The sequence below is a fragment of the Thermobia domestica genome, chromosome 3, assembly GCF_964235325.1.
Source record: "Thermobia domestica chromosome 3, izTheDome1.hap1.1, whole genome shotgun sequence".
In the NCBI taxonomy this organism is placed as follows: domain Eukaryota; kingdom Metazoa; phylum Arthropoda; class Insecta; order Zygentoma; family Lepismatidae; genus Thermobia; species Thermobia domestica.
The window spans coordinates 18,120,382-18,140,768 of NC_137456.1; the positions used below are offsets into that span (position 1 = coordinate 18,120,382).

Consider the following 20,387-nt stretch of genomic DNA (forward strand, 5'->3'; position numbering starts at 1 on the left):
TGAAACGCACGATTCCTTGTGCTATATACTAATGGGGATTATTATATTCATCCATCCATCTCCCTACACGTAATGCTTACGTATATACTAATCTTCAGTTTGCATATATATCAGAATTTCTCGCTTCTTTCCCATTTCCGTTAAAAAAGAGCTACTATGACTTTAGTTAGTTGTTAGTTAAGAATAAATGCCTATTCTTGTTTTCACATCTTTGTGAAAGACTTTTTTCTTAATTTTCCAGAAAAGATGTCCTTCAATTAACCTCTAAAATTGCTGACATCAATAAGATACATCGAATATATGATTAGTTTACCAAATCTTTACGATTAAATTATTGATATATGTGCATTCTTTTTAACATTATAACATTGAAAAGAAAAAGTGAATCTTCGTATTTATACTAACAATCTATTAATAATTCCATTTATCTTTTTTTTTAATATATATATATCCGCTAAATCCCATTCGGTAAATAACGTGACTTTCAGAATTTGGTAAACAAGTAGTTAACACAATTAATCGTCATATAATTGCATTATTCTTCGATTCAAAGAAGTATTACGAAAATCGTTTTCTACAAAAATACTGATTAACTAAAAAGAAAACAAAAAGCCCTTTTTCCCGTCTATATGTGAAATTACATCAAGATTGCTTCAGGAAAAAAGCTCACAACAGGCAACTTGGTACAGCGGGGGACACTTCTAAATGGTACACCTTAGCCGTAAATCTCCATATGGCTGTACCATTTAGAAGTGTCCCCCGCTGTACAATCTACGAGAAAAGAAAATAGCATATCACATTTAAATTTGTGAATAAGATATGTTATTTTCATATGTCGGTGGAAGTACCTCTAAAATGAAATAACCTGATTCAGTTAACAATTGATAACAGTTAAAAAATAAGAACTTAAGTAATTAAATTAAAATTCCTTCCATCTTTGAATACAGAAACATATTTTGTTTTTTAGTAAATAAAAGAAATAAAATCATTCAACATTCCTCGCTCAGAAGCTAGTTTACACTGTTAGAATTAATTTAAACTATTAATTGGTATGAGGGGCAAATTCTACTTCTGGCATGATCACTTAAGGCGGCAGACTCCGAAATATTTTTCAAAAGCTAACAATTTTTTCTTTTTCCCGTTTTTCGTAAGTGAAAAGAGATAATGAAATATAACTTACCATAATAATAGGTAATGCTATTCTACACCAGAAAATACGAATCGGAATAATTTTCAGTGTTGCCATCCATAGAAACTACAGTGTGACTAGAATTTGAATTACCCAAAAATCTAGGTTATGGCAGCGACTAGAAAAATAACTCAACGGTAACTGATGACTTACCATGTTGTCTATGTTCCTTGTTAACTGCTTTTTAACTAGTATTTATTTTGTAATAACTTATTTATTTTGTAAAACTTATGTAAGTTATTTATTTTGTAAAACTTATGTAAGTTATTACAAAACAAATACAAATACTATTTAAAAAGTAGTTAACAAGGAACATAGACAACATGATAAGTCATCAATTACCGTTGAGTTCATTTTTCTAGTCGCTGCCTTAACCTAGATTTTTGGGTAATTCAAATTCTGGTCACAATGTAGTTTATATGGATGGCATTCTTCCGATTCGTATTTTCAGGTGTAGTATAACATTATCTATTATTGTGGTAGGTTACATTTCATTATCTCTTTTCACTTACAAAAAACCGACAAAAGAAAAATTGTTAGCTTTTGAAAAATATTTAGTAGTCTACCCTCTTAAATCATTTATCATGTATAAACAATATCACTTAAAAACATATTACCGTAATATACGCGCAGTACTGTGGCACCTCTGCACATTACAAGGTTTAACTTACAACTAATATCTCAGGAGGACGTTGTAAGAACGATCAGTGTTGTGTATAATATGATAATCGAATTAATTAGTTAAGTTTTTTTTATTTAGATACTCACAGGAACAGAGTAGGTATCATCAATCTGAAACTCAGCTGGTTCATCATCGTGACTTGACATCCTCGTGGTCAACAGATTCAAAAACATTTTTAAGAGATCAAGATTTTCACCACTTACATTGGAGACTTGAAATATTGGGCATAACCTACAAAGTAAAACAATACATATATAATAATATATAATATGTGTATAGGTACCGTAATATAAAATGTTCGGTAATACTTGATTAAATACATTAGGACTACACAGAAGTCTTCAAAATTACTCAAAAATGTCGAAGAACTATAGTCCAGATATAAGCAAGACAAATTTAAAAAATGAGTCACCTTCAACGAAGTTACAGACTACACACGGCTATCATTTGCACCAATCTTGTTTGTGATGGGGAAGTTTGTGGCGAAACGAAGTGCATCAGCGAAGAAAAAGTCACTTGTACGAGTTTTTGGAAAAACTGATTCACACAATCCTAAAAATAGAACTAATTACGACGGGAGGATTGTTGATGGATTAGAATTTAGCGTTCTTTTCAGCACCAAAGCTTAACGTGGGATCCAAACCACACGAGTTCCAACCAGAAATCGAGCCCGATTCTCCGCTCCATCCAACAGAAATATTTTTGAAATTTTTCACAGAATATACAGGTATAATACGGTACAGTCAGTTTTATTATTAAATTAACTCCAGTGATTATTTCCCCTCAAGGAACGATTTTATGCATTTATCTAATTGTCAAAGAGTTTGTGGGCTGATCTCCAAACTTCAGAGTTGGTCAAAAGCTTAAAAAATATTTATCTAGGCATCACCACCTCTACAACAAAAATTTTACTTAAAAAAGGAACTGAAAGCATAATACACCCTGCAATTCAATTGCAGCCTCCCTTTGTTTAAGTTTACAGCCTGATTTGAAAATCCTTGGTAAATCCCTTAACCCTCTTTCACCCTTATAGACGATCGATTTTAGTTGAAAACAATGGATTGTCTAACAACAACAATGAAATTAAAGGGGTGACACTGTATCTCTGAATCAAGTTGTACATCCATTAGATGTACAGACCCATAACAATGGACGTTGTGAACTCACTCAGTCCACCACTTAATGTACACCGGACGTAAAAGGTGATATGTGAATTGACACGTGTCACATACGTAATTTCCCATACGAGTTTATGTGGTTAGGATTCCAAATTATATTTTACCTTCAATATTCGAAAGGATTACTGAATCCCAAACAAATATTCTGGTTATCTGATTTAAAAAACCGAACCAGCAAACAAGTACTAAACGATACAATACAGAACAGGAATTCCAAATTGGTCGTCAATATAACTTAATAATATAGGTCGTACTATACAGGGTGGCCCAAAAATAGGTATACACCCCCTGCATTGATCAAGTATAACATTCTAGCTTATAGGTTTATTTGCTTCGGCTGTTCCGAGCTTAAGATATAAGTGAAAAGACATTAAGAACAAATAATAAAGAAACTAAATCTATCTGATGGATAACAATAAGAAATGATATAAAAAGCAATGAGTTGATCAGTACGGGTCTGTATACCTACTTTGGGCCACCCTGTATATCTTTGTAGGGCCAATCCATCAAGTAATAACGGATCTGAATACACACCATTTACTTTCCACTGGAACAGATCCAGCTACAGTCAAGGATAGCATGGACACACAATCCCTCAATACTACATTGTTAACATGGCTGGACTATGTATGTACTATTCACTTTGCAAGTAATCAGAGAAATTACCTTCAATTTCCAACCCTGTGCTATCTCTACTGCACTTTCAATGTTGAAATATCCTAGATGGTTTCAAGGAACGGCTCCCTGACATCTTCCATTCACATTGAGATCCTCTATATGATGTTGATACGTTTACACGAAGATTGCAGAATACGCTGTGTGTGTATATACACTATATGCTACAAATAACTCTAACTGACTACATCCTATGTCAAGCGAACTTCACACACAAAATACGCTTGTATCAGAATCAAATATGTACACTAATTGAACAGAAATTTGATATGGCCTAAAGAAAAATTACTCTTAAATTTTTTTTAACATATAAAGAATCAATATTATATTATTACTCTATGACGGAGGAAGAACAGTCACTCGTACGACGATGCTCCCTTTTAACAAATCTCGACTACCCATTCTTACCAACTTCATACCGAAATATCCTTATAGCTCAAAAGATATTTACCTTTTCCACACTGCAACAGACTTATTCCCATCATCAATCATCGATCTTTTCTTTCTGAATAAAGCAATAAAACAATATTGATAATAAAGCAACAGTAGAATATGTTTATTCATACGACAGCTCTTCAAATGATGCTTTCATTCTTTTGTTAACATGAATCTTTTGATGATGGCAGCTTAAGTCTCCAGAATATTTCAGATATAACTTCTTTTATCTCTTATGAACCTAATGTCTTGCCTAAGATATATACTTAGAATACCCGATATATATACAGGGTGGCCCAAAAGTAGATATACACCCCTGCATTGATCAAGTGTAACATTCTAGCTTATAGGTTTATTTGCATCGGCTGTTCCGACCTTAAGACATAAGTAAAATATATTAAAAACAAATAATAAAGGAACTGATGGATAATAATAAGAAATGATATAAAAAATAATGAGTTGATCTGTACGGGACTATATACCTACTTTTGGGCGCCCCACGGACCACAGAGCACTATTCTACAGGCCAAAATAAAGCAAGAATGTTATATGATTGTTTACGCTCCAGGGCCTCCTTCAGTCGTTATGAGGAATCAAAATTGCACAATGTGGCAACGCCGCAGATTAACTTGGAGCCATTACCGTTACTCTACGAATACAACAAGCAGTTGAATCGATTGCTAAACTAATGAGTGTTGAGTTGAGTTGATTTTGAGTTTAACGTCCCGTTCAGCAGCGAGGCTGTATGAGACGTGGACCTACTGATTAACGTGGAATCCGAACCACATGAGCTCCCGCCGGGAATCGAACCCGAGTCTCCCGCGCCAAAGACGCGTACGCTAACCGCTTAGCCACGGAGGAGCTCAAACTAATAAGTGATCCTAGTGTTAATCAATATCGACTTTATTGCCATCTGGAAAGAATCGATATAACTATTTGATAGACTGGTAGATCTAATCTACGGTTCTTTATTTTCAACGTTGCTATATAGTGTAACTTGTGTCACCAGACGGAGACTCGAAAGGTATACAGATATACATATTTTTTGCTTTATTTTGACTTGTAGAATAATGCTCTGTGGTCCGTGGGAGCCGTTTTTAGAACATATATCACGGATCGAACCAAGGATCCCATGCACTAGAGGTGAACACTCGACCACTGGGCCACCGCGGTCCCATGTTGAATGGTAATTTTCTGTAGAAGACAGTTCAGGCTATGATCTGTAATACCTTTTGCTGTCATATGTTCATTAAGACATATTTTATGCCACAGAAGGCATTACTTTTTGATCCATTCTCCTAACTTGAAAAATAAACTTGAAAAACGTATAATCTTTATTATCTATATAACCAATAAAGAGATAAATTATTTCTATTATTTTCTGGCATTTTATGACCAATACAGATACATTCTATAATAAATAATCATCTTAAAAAATGTCAAATTTGCATTGCCAATGACAGCTGCTGTGTAGGTACATAGATAAATTTAATATATGGGTTAATACCTCGTTCAATTCAAGAGCACCTCCAACCCAATACACAAAAGTTAACATGAAATACTATTATTCATGCTTATTAATGAACGCTGTACCTCTCCGATACGAAATTCGTGGCACTGATGACTACATCGTCGCTTGATTTGACCATGACAGGAACCTTCCTGCAGCCGGGAGATTTGAGAATTCGAACCAGAAGCCTAAGGGTATCCTGAAGGACATTTGGTGGGCACATATCAATTTTTGTAACGACTACGAACACCGGTACGTTTAACGCCAGAGCAAGCCCAAGATGTTCTTTTGTCATGCCCACTATTCCAGCATTTGCTCCAACCTAATCAAGAAAACACAAAAAATTACTAATGATAAAACAGGAGAGGTATCATCTACGAAAATAATTTAATTTCTCGAAGGCTTATTCGAGTAACTTCTTAAAAAAAAAAAAAAATCAATACAGAACTTGACAATATTTGTAAGTGAAACACTAACTTTAAACTCCAATTAAGCACTCGTTTTATTGATTTATTCATATGCGTTTCCACGATCCATTGTCATCATCATCGGTACATGACTAAAGAATTTGTATATTGGTTGATGTGAATTCATATAATGTTAAATTTTAAGTTAATATAATGCCAAAACGTTTTTCATAGAGGAAACGTTCTTATAGATGGGTTCAACAGTTGGATAGAAGTTGAAGTTCGCCCCCCTTCCCCCCCAGAAAAAAAGAAACGAGTAACCGACATTGAAGATTGAACAATTTTCAACAGAGAATATTTTCTCATCTTATGTTATTTCTAGCCACAGAATTAAAATTAAGTTGGTTCTTCATCCACGAATTATTTTACCAAAGACATAAACAGAAAACTATGCATTGTGTGGAACTGAAGTTCATCAATCCTTTAAGTTGTTTATTGGAGTAAAAAATTCAGTTTTTTTCCGGTTAACGAAGTATAATAGTAGTTTTATTCCACGTACGTGAAAATTTACCATTATGTCAGACCACGAATCAGTGTAAATTTTACTACTGACCTCTATGGGGTATATGTTTATAAACTGAAATTACTACAGGACCGTATACAAAGTTAGTAATTTCGAAGTAAAAATTCCCTACAATCGCATACCGATGCTAATGACAAGGAGTCATCGAAACGTATACGAATAAATTAATAAAACGGGTGCTTAAGTGAAGTTAAGGATAGCATTTCAACGGATGATATTGATTGAATAAGATTAAGGAGAGTGCCTGTTGTTACAGGTAAGACAACAATCCATTCTAAACATAGATACATTAACACTTTCAGCCCCAACCCTGTTTGAGTAAATTTCATCCCGGGACCAGACTACAGTTTGCTATGAACACTGTCAGCCAATGTGTATCTATTTGATACACGTGGTCCATCAGTAAACCCTCACTGTGTATCAAAAAGATACACATGGGGCTGAAAGTGTTAACCGAATTTTCTGGACAAAGATTGTATTAGAAAATAAATAAATAAAATAATAATAATACAGATTTCCATTTTACTACTATTTAGAGATGACGTATTTTTGGAGTGATAATGAAATAATTATTCAACAGAAAATCATCAACGCAATGCTTTATATACTGTACGTATTCGAAATTGTAGCATTCTTTACAGTTCGGTTGCGTGACAAAGCATGCCACCGTCGCGTATCATCACTGCGACAGTTAAAAATTAGGGACATGTTTCATTGTGAGTGATACTACTCAAGGACTGTTTTCTTTGAAAATTAACGTATACTTGGATTTAATAAAGTGTATCCTTTATGTTCTAAAATTATATCCTTTGATTTAATAAAGTACAGTACACTATATCCCCTATGTTTTCAAAATAAATAAAAAACAAGATAAATAAATAAATCAAATAAATGTCAGACACTCAATAATCCAGCACCCATATGTGCCAGGAATGGCCGGATTAGCGAGGGTCTAGTACATATATATACAGGGTTTTTCAAAACAACACCGACAACATTTGGGAGGTATAGAGCAACCTGGGTGCACAAATGCTTCCTTTCGGAGTTAGGCTGCCGAAAACATGAAAGAATGGATTTTAAAGGTCCATAGCTCCAAAGCTGTGGGACCTACCGTAGTCGCTTCAAGACTTTACTTAGGAACTAGTATGTGCCCTATCCTAATATCCTATCAGAATTCTGCAAATTTTTATAAAGGTAGTTGGTGAGTACTTCAAATTATATGCGCGTAGCCAAACAGCCTCTGCAAAAAATGTTGCGGAAGTACCACAGGATTCTGAAACATGGTAATTTGAATAGAGTACATACTAGTTCCTAAGTGAAGTCTTGAACCGACTGCGGTAAGTCACATAGTTTTAGAGCTATGGACCTTCAAAGTTCATTTTTTCATGTTTCCGGCAGCATATATTTGAACAGAATTAAATACTTGGGAGAGTAAATAATCATTAAACGCTCAATTACCCAACAATATCCTGAAGTACAGTAGGAAATAGAAAAATGTATTCTCGAAATAATAGATATCCCAGTACTGCACTATTACAACGATATAATTGTTCCAAGGTTTTTATGGGATGTACGAGGGTTAGTCATAACGTTTTAATTATCACCTCAGATAAATAAAGTTACTTAACTAATTTTTGTTTCTTTACAGGTACATTTCTGTAGTCCTCGTACACGTTAAAATCCCCGCGCCACAGTACCGTTGCACGCCGCTACCGAAGCCAAAACTAAATGGAACAGCCCACCCATTGATAAAGTAGAGTTTCGTGCAGTAATTCGTTGTCTGCATTTGAAGGAAAAGAACGCTGCAAAAAGCCATGCTGAGTTGGTGAAAGTTTATGGCAACAATGCATCATCATATGACAAGTAGTTAGGTGGCGCAGACGCTTTCAGTGTGGTCAGACAAATGAAATGAAATCTTTACGTTTAACGTCCCAGGGTTACGCCGGTTAGGCTAAAGGAAATAGTGATAATGAGAAATTAGTGAAATGGTGGAATGAAGAATGTGGGAGGAAACGGGAGAACCCGAGAAAACCCACGAGCACGGTGTTTGTCCACCACAAATTCCACACGGCGCGAGCTGGGATCGAACCAGGGACCGCAAGCACCGGAGGTGAACGCTCTACCATTGAGCCACCGTGCCCCCCTGAGTGTGGATAGACAAGTCTGAATGTCAAAGAATGAAGTGGCAGACCATCTCTCTGTGAAGAAATGAGAATCGCAAGAGAAGTAGAGGCCTTGGTGTTCGCAGACCGGCGTATCACAATCGAGGCGAAAGTAGAAAAAATGAAAATCAGTCATGGATCAGTTTACAAAATCTTGCACAACATTTTGCACATGACAAAGGTCGCCACCAGCTGGGTTCCACAACTGCTCACAAGCATTCAAAAAGCCTGCCGAACGATGTGACAGGCCAATCCAGGTGACCTCTTTAAACCGCCTAATCATCATGGACGAGTGCTGCGTGTACCCCGAGACAAAGGAGCAAAGGAAGCGTGGCACACATGTGGAACACCACTGCCGAAAAAGTCAAAGATCCAACCATCGTCGGGCGAGGTGATGCTGACTGTTTTCTAACACTGACATGGTGTAGTGCTAACAGATCATGCTCGCACGGGGAAAGCATCACAGAAGCATACTACCGAAATGTCCTGACGAGTTAACAGACAGCTATCAAGATGAAACGTCGAGAGAAACTGTCCAAGAGGTTCTCTTTGCTCCACTACAACACCTCGGCTCATTCTTCACAGGACATAGTCACACATGCTGCTTCTGTAGACTATCAAATTTTGCCTCAGCCTCCGGATTCTCCAGACATGGCATCCAGTGACCTCCTCGTTTTTCCGCGCATGAAGAAACCTTCGGAATGACTTCTTGGAACGTTCTCCGAACAACCAAAATGAAAACTTCTACAACCACGATCTCCGCCAAGTCATCCATCGTTGGGAAAAATGCGTCGCATTGAGAGGTGAATATGTACAGAAGATTAACATTATTAAGTTTAATGATCGTAGCTTCGATTTTTCGAGGTGATAATTAAAACTCTATAACTACTCTTCGCAAAGTTTACTTATATCTGCATTTACTGCTACGATTTTTATTTGAATAAAACAGAAAAATACGTACCATCAACATCCCAAAATCTGGCGCATGACCCGTCATTCCGAACACTGTGGTTTTCAGGTACTTCTCGTGGCCAGCCAGGTCAATGAACGTTATTACTTTAGACGATTTTTCACATATTTTCACCCAATCAAGAGATCCATGTTCTGGTTTATTAACAACGTTTCCTGGAATATTAGAAACAAAATTTAAAAACTATTTTATTTTATTTATCCTCATGAATAAACTATACTACAGAGAATTCAAGTCTGAAAAAAAAAAAAAAAATATTTACGCTTTACAACCAACGTCACCAATATGATGAAAATTTACCTTCCTTAATTTATTAAAAATGATCTCACAGAAAGTTTTTCGATATAACAACGCTCGAACGCTGTATCACAAAGATCATACCATTGGTCATACGATGTAATTAGAAACATGATTTGTAGTAGATCATACTTGGATGAGTAACTTGATAACACGGTTCGCAAAAAATTATACTAATTTCCTCTGCAAATCAGCTATACTTCATGGAAAAGAAAGTTGGAGTTTAATGATGAAACAGCATTCCACATTCCTGGGAAGTGAATACGAGTAGACATGGGGATACTCGACAAATCTCCATCCTGTTTTATAACAACAAACGTGGTGCCACCCAAATTAACATTCTTTGTGCCATTCCCTATCGATAGATTTATTATTATTATTATTATTATTATTATTATTATTTGTTAGTATCTGTGAAGGCACTCTGAAGAACTCTACGTATTTGGGCGCTGACACAATAGCTATACCCGCAGGTCCAGGAATATAATGCTGGACTTCGTGTTTTAGCAGAATAGTATGACAGCGCTTTATCATTGCAGTTTTCAGAACTGTCACAATTTTCAATGATTACTTAAAGAGTCTCAATTGTTGCGTTCGTCAGTACGGTCCTTAAATATCATTCCGGATTACTTCCTTTTTATTGAGTTTTGTCAGAGATCGCGTGTTTACCACGCCATTTCCAGTAATATTGGCTGACATGTTGGCACACATCACTGCAAAAATTTATTCCATACTTGATGTGTTATGCTTGTATCTCACATTGAACACTTGCAGTACGAAAGAAATAAAACCTCTACTGCTTCCTTTTCGCGTGCATAAATTATACTTACTTACTTTTAGTTGAACTGGGATAACCAATCATTCAAATCGGGAATATCCCCTCATATAAATGGAAACAATATTTCCAACATCCATTGACGTTTCAACTATGCCTACAAAGAACACAAAATTATTAGTTACTTCACATCCCAAATACTGGGGGAAAAGGGAACACGGTTATCAGTGTGTATATATATATATATATACGAAAGAAAAACGAGAGAAAATTTTACAACGTTGGAAAGATCACGAACAATTTACCTGTACTATCAAATCCCAAGATGTCATTCCCAACAGAACTTGTTCTTCCTGATTCCATTTCATGTTTATGTCTAAAAAGCTTCTGTCTCGCGTGGCCTCTTCCATTATCTAACTCTCCATGCGTCAATACACCAAGAAGCGTCGATTTCCCAGCATCTACGTTTCCTACCACTGCAACCCTGGAGATAAGACAAATATGTAAATCTTATAGTAAATGAAGGAAATAACTCATTTTCTTTTTCGCATACCATACCAATTCCTCCACGTGTAGGGGGCGCGGTGGCTCAGTGGTAGAGCGTTCACCTTCGGTGCTTGGGGTCCCTGGTTCGATCCCAGCTCGCGCAGTGTGGACTTTGTGGTGGACAAACACCGTGCTCGTGGGTTTTCTCGGGGTTCTCCCGTTTCCTCCCACTTTCTTCATTCCACCATCTCACTCATATCTCACCATCACCGTCTCCTTTAGCCTAACCGGAATAACAGTGGGACGTAAAACTTAAAGATTTCATTTCATTTTTTTTCCTCCACATGTATGCAAACTGAATGATATTCAAAGAGGAAAAACATACACCACTGGATCAAGAATCGAACCAGGTTCTCCAGTTTACAGTGCCAATGCGTTAACTACTATGCTACCCAGTCCGCTTCCTGATCAACACAAAAACTTTTACTCGTAAATGCTAACCAGAGTGTAAACTGGGTACGATACTGATTAATGTAACAGCATGGTAAGCTACAGACCTGAGTTCGATTTCCCGTTATATATATTAAGGTTGGTTTAAAGGGACAAGTTTTGCCGATAGATGGCACTACAATCTTTGTATCTCTCCCATATATATATATATATATATATATATATATATATATATATATTTTTACCTTTCACGAAAATTCAGGATTTCTCTTACAAATTTCAACCTACAAACTTCAAATTTTTAGAGAAGGAACGTCATAATCTATCGAAGGCAATAATCCGTGCCGATTTTTTATTTAGAATTTTGTTCATTGTTGAAATTGCTTGATTGTTGAAATGGTTATCTAAATCTTTAACAATGGAACTGCTTCAACAATAAAGAAAATTCTAAATAAAAAATCGGCACGGTTTGTTCCCTTTGATAGGTTATGAAGTTCCTTCTCTAAAAATTTGAACTCTCTAGGTTGAAATTTGTAAAAGAAATTGTAAATTTTCGTGAAAGGTAAAAAATGCATGGGAGAGATACGAAGATTGTAGTGACATCTATCGGCAAATCTTGTCCCTTTACACCATTGAAAACGTACATCACAATCAGTTAGACATGGATCATAACTGAACAGAATAATTGAGTTTGGACTACCCACTATATGGGTAAAAAATTCAACGGAATTCAGTGTGTGGGAAATATACGATGACTGCGCCAATAATCGAACTCTGGTTCCCGACTTACCGTGCAAGTGTACTAACCATTCAGTCCAATCCCTATTCAGCTACACATCTTTACTCTGGGTATCATAGCGGTGACTGCTTTGGCACGGTAAGCCGGCAACCTGAGTTTGATTCCTAGTCTAGTCGCACATTTTTTTTATTATTATTATTATTATTTGAAATTCACTGAGAAGTTCGACATTTGGCGTGCATGATTTTCCTCGATCATACATACACAAGTATCACTCGTATTCTTTACCAACGATTAATTTACAAAAAGTCTATTAGTGTTAATATTAAACTTACTTTCCAGAAAAAAAAATCACCTGATTTCCAAAAAGTCTTGTTCATCTACGCGTCGCCTAACCAGGTACTGTCCCGTGATACCTTGCTCCAACTTCCTTTGGCGTAAAAGGACACAGTCAGCATCCAGTGTTGCAGCGAGAGACTGAAGTGTCGCCACCGAGGCTTCATATTCATCTTCCTTCAGCCCACTCTCACTACCATCTGAAAAGGAACATTCCAGTTGCTATTATAGAACAATTCGTTAACATTGTAAACTCGTAGTATCGACGAAAATCATTAAAATTATAATAAATTTTATGCTCTACTTGCAGATATGCTTGAATTAACGAACTGAACACGTGGAAGTATTAGCAATGAAGATATGGAGCTCATAAATAGCTGAATGGAGCGAAAAGAAAAAAAATCTGTGTGTTAGCAATAATTGGAGAGAAAAGGCACAGACAGAATTAAATTCATTCTGGAAAGCATCATTATTGCTATTCTGACTAGTAACACTTTCGTTTAAGAAGTCTAAACTTGAAAATTTTCGAAAATTTCTTATTCTCAGGGAGAAACACTGACTAAAACTAAAGCAAACAACCACCAGGAAGATGATAATGCTATGTACACGAACGATGACACAATGTAATTTGTTTAGAATGGTACCAATCAGAAGTTCTTCCACCAAACTTCAACTTATGATATCTGCATATAAAGAGTCACGTTTACACATACACATCCGTACCATTTTCTTTTTCTGGCCAGGTACTAAACCAGTTATGAAGTCAAGATGAAACATACCAAGATATAGAGCCATCATAAGTAGTAGTCGAGAGGAAATAGTAACGATTAGCCGCAGGCTTGTTCTGGTCCAGGAGAAATCCTAATTTTTTGCTCCTTATCTATAAGCTTTAGTTTCAATCGATTTTTATCTGGGGGTAAAATACAAGTTTCTAAATTTCGAAGCTCGTTAAGCGTAAAGCTTGTGAAGGAGGAACTGGTGACAACTGTAATAGTAAAGGCGTTAGAAACGAAAAATAAACTGGTTAGGACACTACCTTAAAAGAAGTGACCTTATTAGTGATAATGATAGAAGGCATAGTAAATAATAATAATAATAATAATAATAATAATAATAATAATAATAAATAAATAAATAAAAAGAATAAAAAGGCAAATGATATGGACGATATGGAGGAACACAGTATGTGGAAGTTTTATAAATAAGGATACCACGAGAAGACGATAAGGATACCACGAGGTTTGTATGACGTGATATTTGCTGAATTAACATTTACATCGAAAGTGGTAGCAGATTTCTACCACTTCCAGATTTAGTAGATATTAGAGTGAAGATGGAAAATGTTCTTGGGACGTTTATCTGATTGAAAAAAAAAAAAAAAAAAGAAAAAAACGCTTCTCGCTATCTATTAATGCTTTCCCTCTATAGCGATCAACGTTGAAACCAGAAACCGTTGATTCCTGCCACTTACTTCCGGCTTGAATAGAAGGTTAATAGAAAACATGGTACCTGTTCTTAGAACGCTAAACTGATTCCAAAAGAAATGCTCCTCGCTATCTCTTTATCATTTTCGCTCTAGGTGGGAGACCTGGGTCCGATTCCGGCAGGAGCTTATGGGTTCGAATCCCCCTTTAAGCTGTAGGTCCACGTCTCATATAGCCTCGCTGCTCAAAGAGACGCTGAACTGAAAATCAAATCAAATTTTTGCTCTATGTACATGAATGCTACAACTAGAAGTTGTAATGGATTCCTATCACTTCCGATTTTATTAAAGAGTCAAGGTTACAGATGAAATGTATTCCTGAGACGGTTAATCGATTGCAAGAAATTACTTTTTGCTAAATAGTGATCAACGCCAAAATCGGAAATGTTTGATTTCTACCACTTCCGGCGGATGGATCCCCTCCATTAACGAACTCGTTAGGTAACATTACCAGTACCAGTGTTGCCAAGAAGTTGACACAAAAAGCCACTAATGGAAGGTGAAATGACTCCAATCTGGGTGAATAATTCCTAAAAAGTTATTCGTGATATATTCTCATTCTCATTCTCATTCTCTCTCTCTCTCTCTCTCTCTCGCGTGAAATTTCACGAAGTTCATTAAAATAAAAAAAAAAATCTTAATCCACTGTAACCTATCAGAAAACAAAGCGGGATTCTGGAGATTTCACTCGCAATATAGGCTGTACGTATATTTGCCGAACACCTTGACGCTTGGACTGATTCAAATAAGTCAAAGGAAAACGGACATATAAAAAGTACTTGATTTGTTCCGAATACAAAAGTCGCTAGATTTGTAAATAAGTCGCTAAATCGTCATTTAAAAATCATCCAAAAGGTCGCTAATCGGAAATATCATTTTTTGTCGCTATCTGGAAGTAGAGTCCTCTAGATTTAGTGACTTTTACCCCAAATTGGCAACACTGCTTATGACCCTCTACATCCTGGCCAAACTTAATGATGATCCTAAGGACCGCGGTGGCTCAGCGGTAGAGCGTTCACCTCCGGTGGTTGGGGTCCTTGGTTCGATCCCAGCTCGCGCCATGTGGACTTTATAGTGGACAAACACCGTGCTCGTGGGTTTTCTCAGGGGTTCTCCCATTTCCTATTACTGTCTTCATTCCACCATTTCATTCATTTCTCATAATCACCGTCTCATTTAGCCTAACCGGCATAATCGTTCTCTTGGTTTTCATTTCATTTCATCTTTAATGATGATCCATTACGTATCTCTTGAGATTTTTTTGTTTCCCGGACGGACACACGGTAGAGGTCTGTGTGGGCTCGGACCCTAAATCTGTAAATATACAACCATATTTCTCGGGCCTTTTCTGGCCTAACTTTGTAACTATACTGTACAACGATATTTATTGAACCGTTTTTTCTGGAGAACTTTTAAAGTACAGCTGCAGAATTAAACCTCTAATTGCTGTAAATAAAAATGGAATTTTGCGTGAATTATTAAGTTCCTGTAATTCGAGCTTATTTCGGAATCATTTGATTATGGCACAAGCTCGGCCGGGCTAAAAATTCAAGCCCGTGAAGACCTCTAACACACGGGCAGACTTGGTTTTCTCTTCCGAACAGATAGAGTAAATATATTGCAAGGTTTCACACCCTCACGTATAGGTAACTACTATAAACATATGCTTCAATCAAGAACACGTGTTACTGTGTTCAAAACACAAACACCAGCAGACGATGGAAGACGGATCGGAAGAAAACCGAAGATGGCCGACCTCCCTTTCAAGGAGACGTCTATAAAAGAAGACTTCAAGAGAACAGAGGCATCAAACAACAGCTGAGCAATAACCTATCAACATCTTTCTCCTGAGGCTGCGATGGGCTATGGAGTTCCTTTAAACCTATCTCTGGAGCCTGCAATGAGCGAAGCAGTTTCCTCGTAATCTAAAGTAATATTGAACCTTTACACCGAAGCATCTATTGTGTATACCAAGGACTGTGCTAACTCTGAAAACATTCAGTGTTTTAAAAGAAACTTTATAAAATTGTTATAGCGATTTATTTTGTAAATAAAATAGATGAAAGGCTTTATATCCCGCACTTTTATTAGACTCTATCAAACAAAATATTGCAATATAAAGGAGGTTTAGTTGGTAAATCAAAACTCTCAATAAAGTAGCGACAAGTTGATTGTTAGTGACTGCTGAATACTTACGATGACGGCTAGAATTAGAACCAAATGTAAGTAAAATTGTTTACAATTAACTATTCAACTGACATGCAAAATAATACTAGAAAGCCTTCCACAAACCTTCTCCAACGCCAACTTCAAATATCGTTTCCCCTCTTCCATCCTCAATGCGCTCTTGCAGTCTCTTCTGCAGCAGATCGAACTGTTCTTCTGTTGGACTCACAAGGGATGTCTATTTAAAGAAAAAAAAATACTGATTTTAGTAACTTTGTTAATCCGAGAAAGCCCAGGGGGTGCCTCAGAGGCACCCTGGTAAACTTTTAATGCAATTATTCTTAATAGATATTTCCTCCCGTGTCTTCCGCTCTAGAATTCTCCTATCTCTTTGGAATATGCTCCCTGATTGAGTTGTTCATACGTTTTCTTATTTTACTTCAGAAAAATATAGCGTTATTTTTTATACTATCGTAAAGGCTCAAGGGGTGCCTCTGAGGCTCCTATTGAAGTATGTACTTTTCTAATTATTTGATACTGTTCATTGTTTATTACCACTGACAAATGGTTTCGTAGCAAAGTAGTGACTAGCCTTTCCTATTAATGATGGAAAATACAAATGGTCGTAGTGAGTTCAGGTAGCCTCAGAGGCAGCCCCTGGGCCTTTTAAAGGTAAAATTAGCGTGGGCTTTCTCGGGTTAAAATGATTTAATTATGCGCATTTTCTTATCTAAGACAAACTTTTCTTATATAACACATAAAGATTGAAAAAGTGGCTGACTGGAACGTGACTCGAAGCCGGGATCTCATACCGTGCCGATGCATTAACCACTACGTCACCCAGTCCGTTTCTCAGAACAGCAACTCATTCTTTCACTTCCAGGTCGGTGTTCTCATTTCGGACCACTAAGCGAAAGTGTACTGGATGAAGCTAGTGGAGGCGTTACAAAGTAAATGGAAAATAATCTATCCTCTAGTTCTGAGGCTGCCAGAGAATCTGAAACCAAAAAACATTTATATGGAGAATTTCCTAGTCTGACGAACTGGAATAAATCCCCGAATAGGATATGGAATGGATGCCCGAAAAATTTAATTAAGAGTGGAAAGCATTAGCTGGGTCGAAGGGAAAACGAATCAGAAAGTGTTAGGAATAATAATTAGAAATAATTAAAAAAAGAAAAAAAGAACAGAAATTGTTTGGGACATTGCATCATGAGGAATATTGAGGGTCGTGTTGGTTCAGTGGTAAAGCGCGAACCTCTGGTGTGTGGAGTAACTGTTCGACCCCGACTTTGTGCTGAACAAACACTGTGTGCATGTATTGTCTCGAGGTTCTCCAGTTTCCTCCTACTTCCTTCATTCTACCATTTCATTCATTATCGTCATCTTACTTAACATCCGTGCAATATCCTAGGGCATTAAAATAAACATTCATTTTATGTTACGAGAAATGTGCTAGAAGGTAGCTGAAACGAGAAAAAGAATGCATTTTACTTTATGAGGAATGTGCTAGAAAGTAGGCGAAACGAAAACAGAATTCATTTTATTTTATGAGGAACGTGCTAGGAGGTAGGCGAAACGAAAAAGAGGAACGATAGAAAGGCTGTAATTGATGGTAGGTATTAAAACATTGCTACATCAAGATGGAGCAAATAACTGAGACCTGTGGCGCATGGAAGCTCTTACTTTGCAGCATCGCGGAGTAGAATATTTCTGGTGACACTGCCTATTTTAAAACAACCTCGTTTATCTACCTGCCATATGAAAGTAAAACATTGGTAAGTCACAGTACCAGAATATTCAATAAACATTCACCAATCTCACATTTAAAAACAATAAACTTGCTTATGCAATTACAACAGGAATATTTACATGACAATTACCTTGCCTTGAATGCTGGAGTAGTCTATCTTCACTGGAGATGTATTGTCCAAAAGAGGTTTAAATAAGTTTGCAGCGGTTTCTGCCTTTGTTGGAGTCTGATCTACAACAGCTGCCATATTTAATACTGGGTTTTCCTATCACATGAAATTCTTATATAATCACTGTCTTTCGTCTTCGATGGTCAACCATCGAAATAAACCAGAAAAGCTTCAGTATAGTGGACATTCCCCCTGTACACAGGTTAACTGCACTACTTGTTAAAAGCAGTATATAGGTTACTGCATTTTACCACTTCTCACTGAATTTGGATCATAAGGAACTTGTCAAATCTGCTTGCACCTAAAAAATAAATAATAATATAATAGCAACAACATTTTATGACATCACAATAGAATTCAATTTATGCAAAATGTGTTTATGTCACAACGAAATGACAAGATCAATTACCTAATCTATTATGTGTACCCTGAAAATCCTAACTAGATGTTACATTTCTGGTATGATATCGGCAACAATTTTGTTGCTTTCAACCGCCAGATATTAATTAGGGATGTACCGATTAATCGGTATCGGCAAATGGACACCGATATTTACCGATACCTTTTGCGAACTATTTTCAATTTGTTTAATATTAACACTGACACTTATATATCGGTATCGGCAAATGGATACCGATATTTACCAATACATTTTGCGAACTACTTTCAATTTGTTTAATATTAACATTGACACTTATATATCTGTATCGGCAAATGGGCACCGATATTTACCAACACATTTTGCGAACTATTTTCAATTTGTTTAATATTAACAGTGCGCTTATATTTCTTCGGTTTCTATTAGACTTAAAACTGATGTAAATTATTATCAATTGTACAAACGATTTCTTTATGCATGTGTATGCCTTTGATTTACTACTCTACTCGCACTCAACTCATATTTTTAGGCCCTTGATGTCTAAATAGCGATGTAGAAAAGCCAAAGGTTCTCAGTTAGGATCATGATCGCCCGGAGAAAATTTTCTAGAGTGTTGCTATATTACGCCTGGTATTTAATATGCGTGGTTTGCTATATTACGTATATATTTTCGTGAGCCAGAGTCCCACCCTGTCCTTACCCTTCGGGCGTCCGGGGTCCGGATAACAGATTCGTATTTTGAATTCCAAACGAGACAAGAGGTTTCGATTCAAAAGAAAATGCAATGGAAGAAACCCACAAGACGCTCATTTTATCATTATTTTCCCCTAATTACTGGTTAAAAACAATTAGTTTTAAAATTAATAAATAGCTTTATCGTTTTCGACTTCGCTTAAATAACCCTCTTTATTTTTTCATGGTATATACAGCAACGCCTGGTTCACCACACACAGTTTTGTAAAAAATACAAATTTGTAACGATAGTATCAGTTTGCATTATTTGTATGTAATAAAGACTAGTAAATACAATGTAACTATCAAAGTACATTATCACTCCAAATATCAATCACTGACTCTTAAATTAAGTTTACACTATATAAGTATTTGCTGCTTTTTAGTTCATTTTATGCTGAAGCATAAATACATGAAGTTACAATTTGACATGAAGGTTGGGCATCGATATATTAGCGTAAAAGACAATTAACTTTATTCATTTATGTTGTGGGTCCCGGTAAATGGCAACATCGCTGTTTCATTTAACATTGGGCGCATACCAGGGTTGGCAAAAGCCATGGTTTTTATTGAAAAAAACAAAAAACCGTTCTTTATTATTTTTTTTATTTTATTTTTTTATTTATTTTATTTTATTTTTTTTTATTTTATTTTATTTTTTTTTTTTGTTTCTTTAAATAATTTGCTCTATGTATTCATATAATATATGGACAGAAATAAGTTTGTTTCGCCTTGGTGTTATTATGCAACAACCGGGTTATGCTGGAAGGGTTCACATAAGCTTAAAGCGGAATAAAAACCGCTTCTCGAGTTACATTCGACAGAAATTGT

The 20,387-nt window shown here is 36.2% G+C and overlaps 1 protein-coding gene across 1 annotated transcript in view; it reads right to left on the reverse strand.

Moving 5' to 3' along the window:
• The window catches only part of GTPBP1 (GTP-binding protein 1), a 62,034-nt gene that overhangs the window by 37,831 nt on the left and 3,816 nt on the right, over positions 1 to 20,387 (reverse strand). Inside the window, exons 2-8 of the mRNA XM_081750521.1 lie at positions 18,407 to 18,746; positions 16,650 to 16,761; positions 12,894 to 13,074; positions 11,169 to 11,347; positions 9,783 to 9,946; positions 5,753 to 5,991; positions 1,958 to 2,102 (exon numbers count right to left, since the gene is read on the reverse strand). Coding sequence (XP_081606647.1) covers positions 1,958 to 2,102; positions 5,753 to 5,991; positions 9,783 to 9,946; positions 11,169 to 11,347; positions 12,894 to 13,074; positions 16,650 to 16,761; positions 18,407 to 18,523 — 1,137 coding nt within the window. The 5' untranslated portion in view covers positions 18,524 to 18,746. The remainder of the gene's footprint in view (positions 1 to 1,957; positions 2,103 to 5,752; positions 5,992 to 9,782; positions 9,947 to 11,168; positions 11,348 to 12,893; positions 13,075 to 16,649; positions 16,762 to 18,406; positions 18,747 to 20,387) is intronic.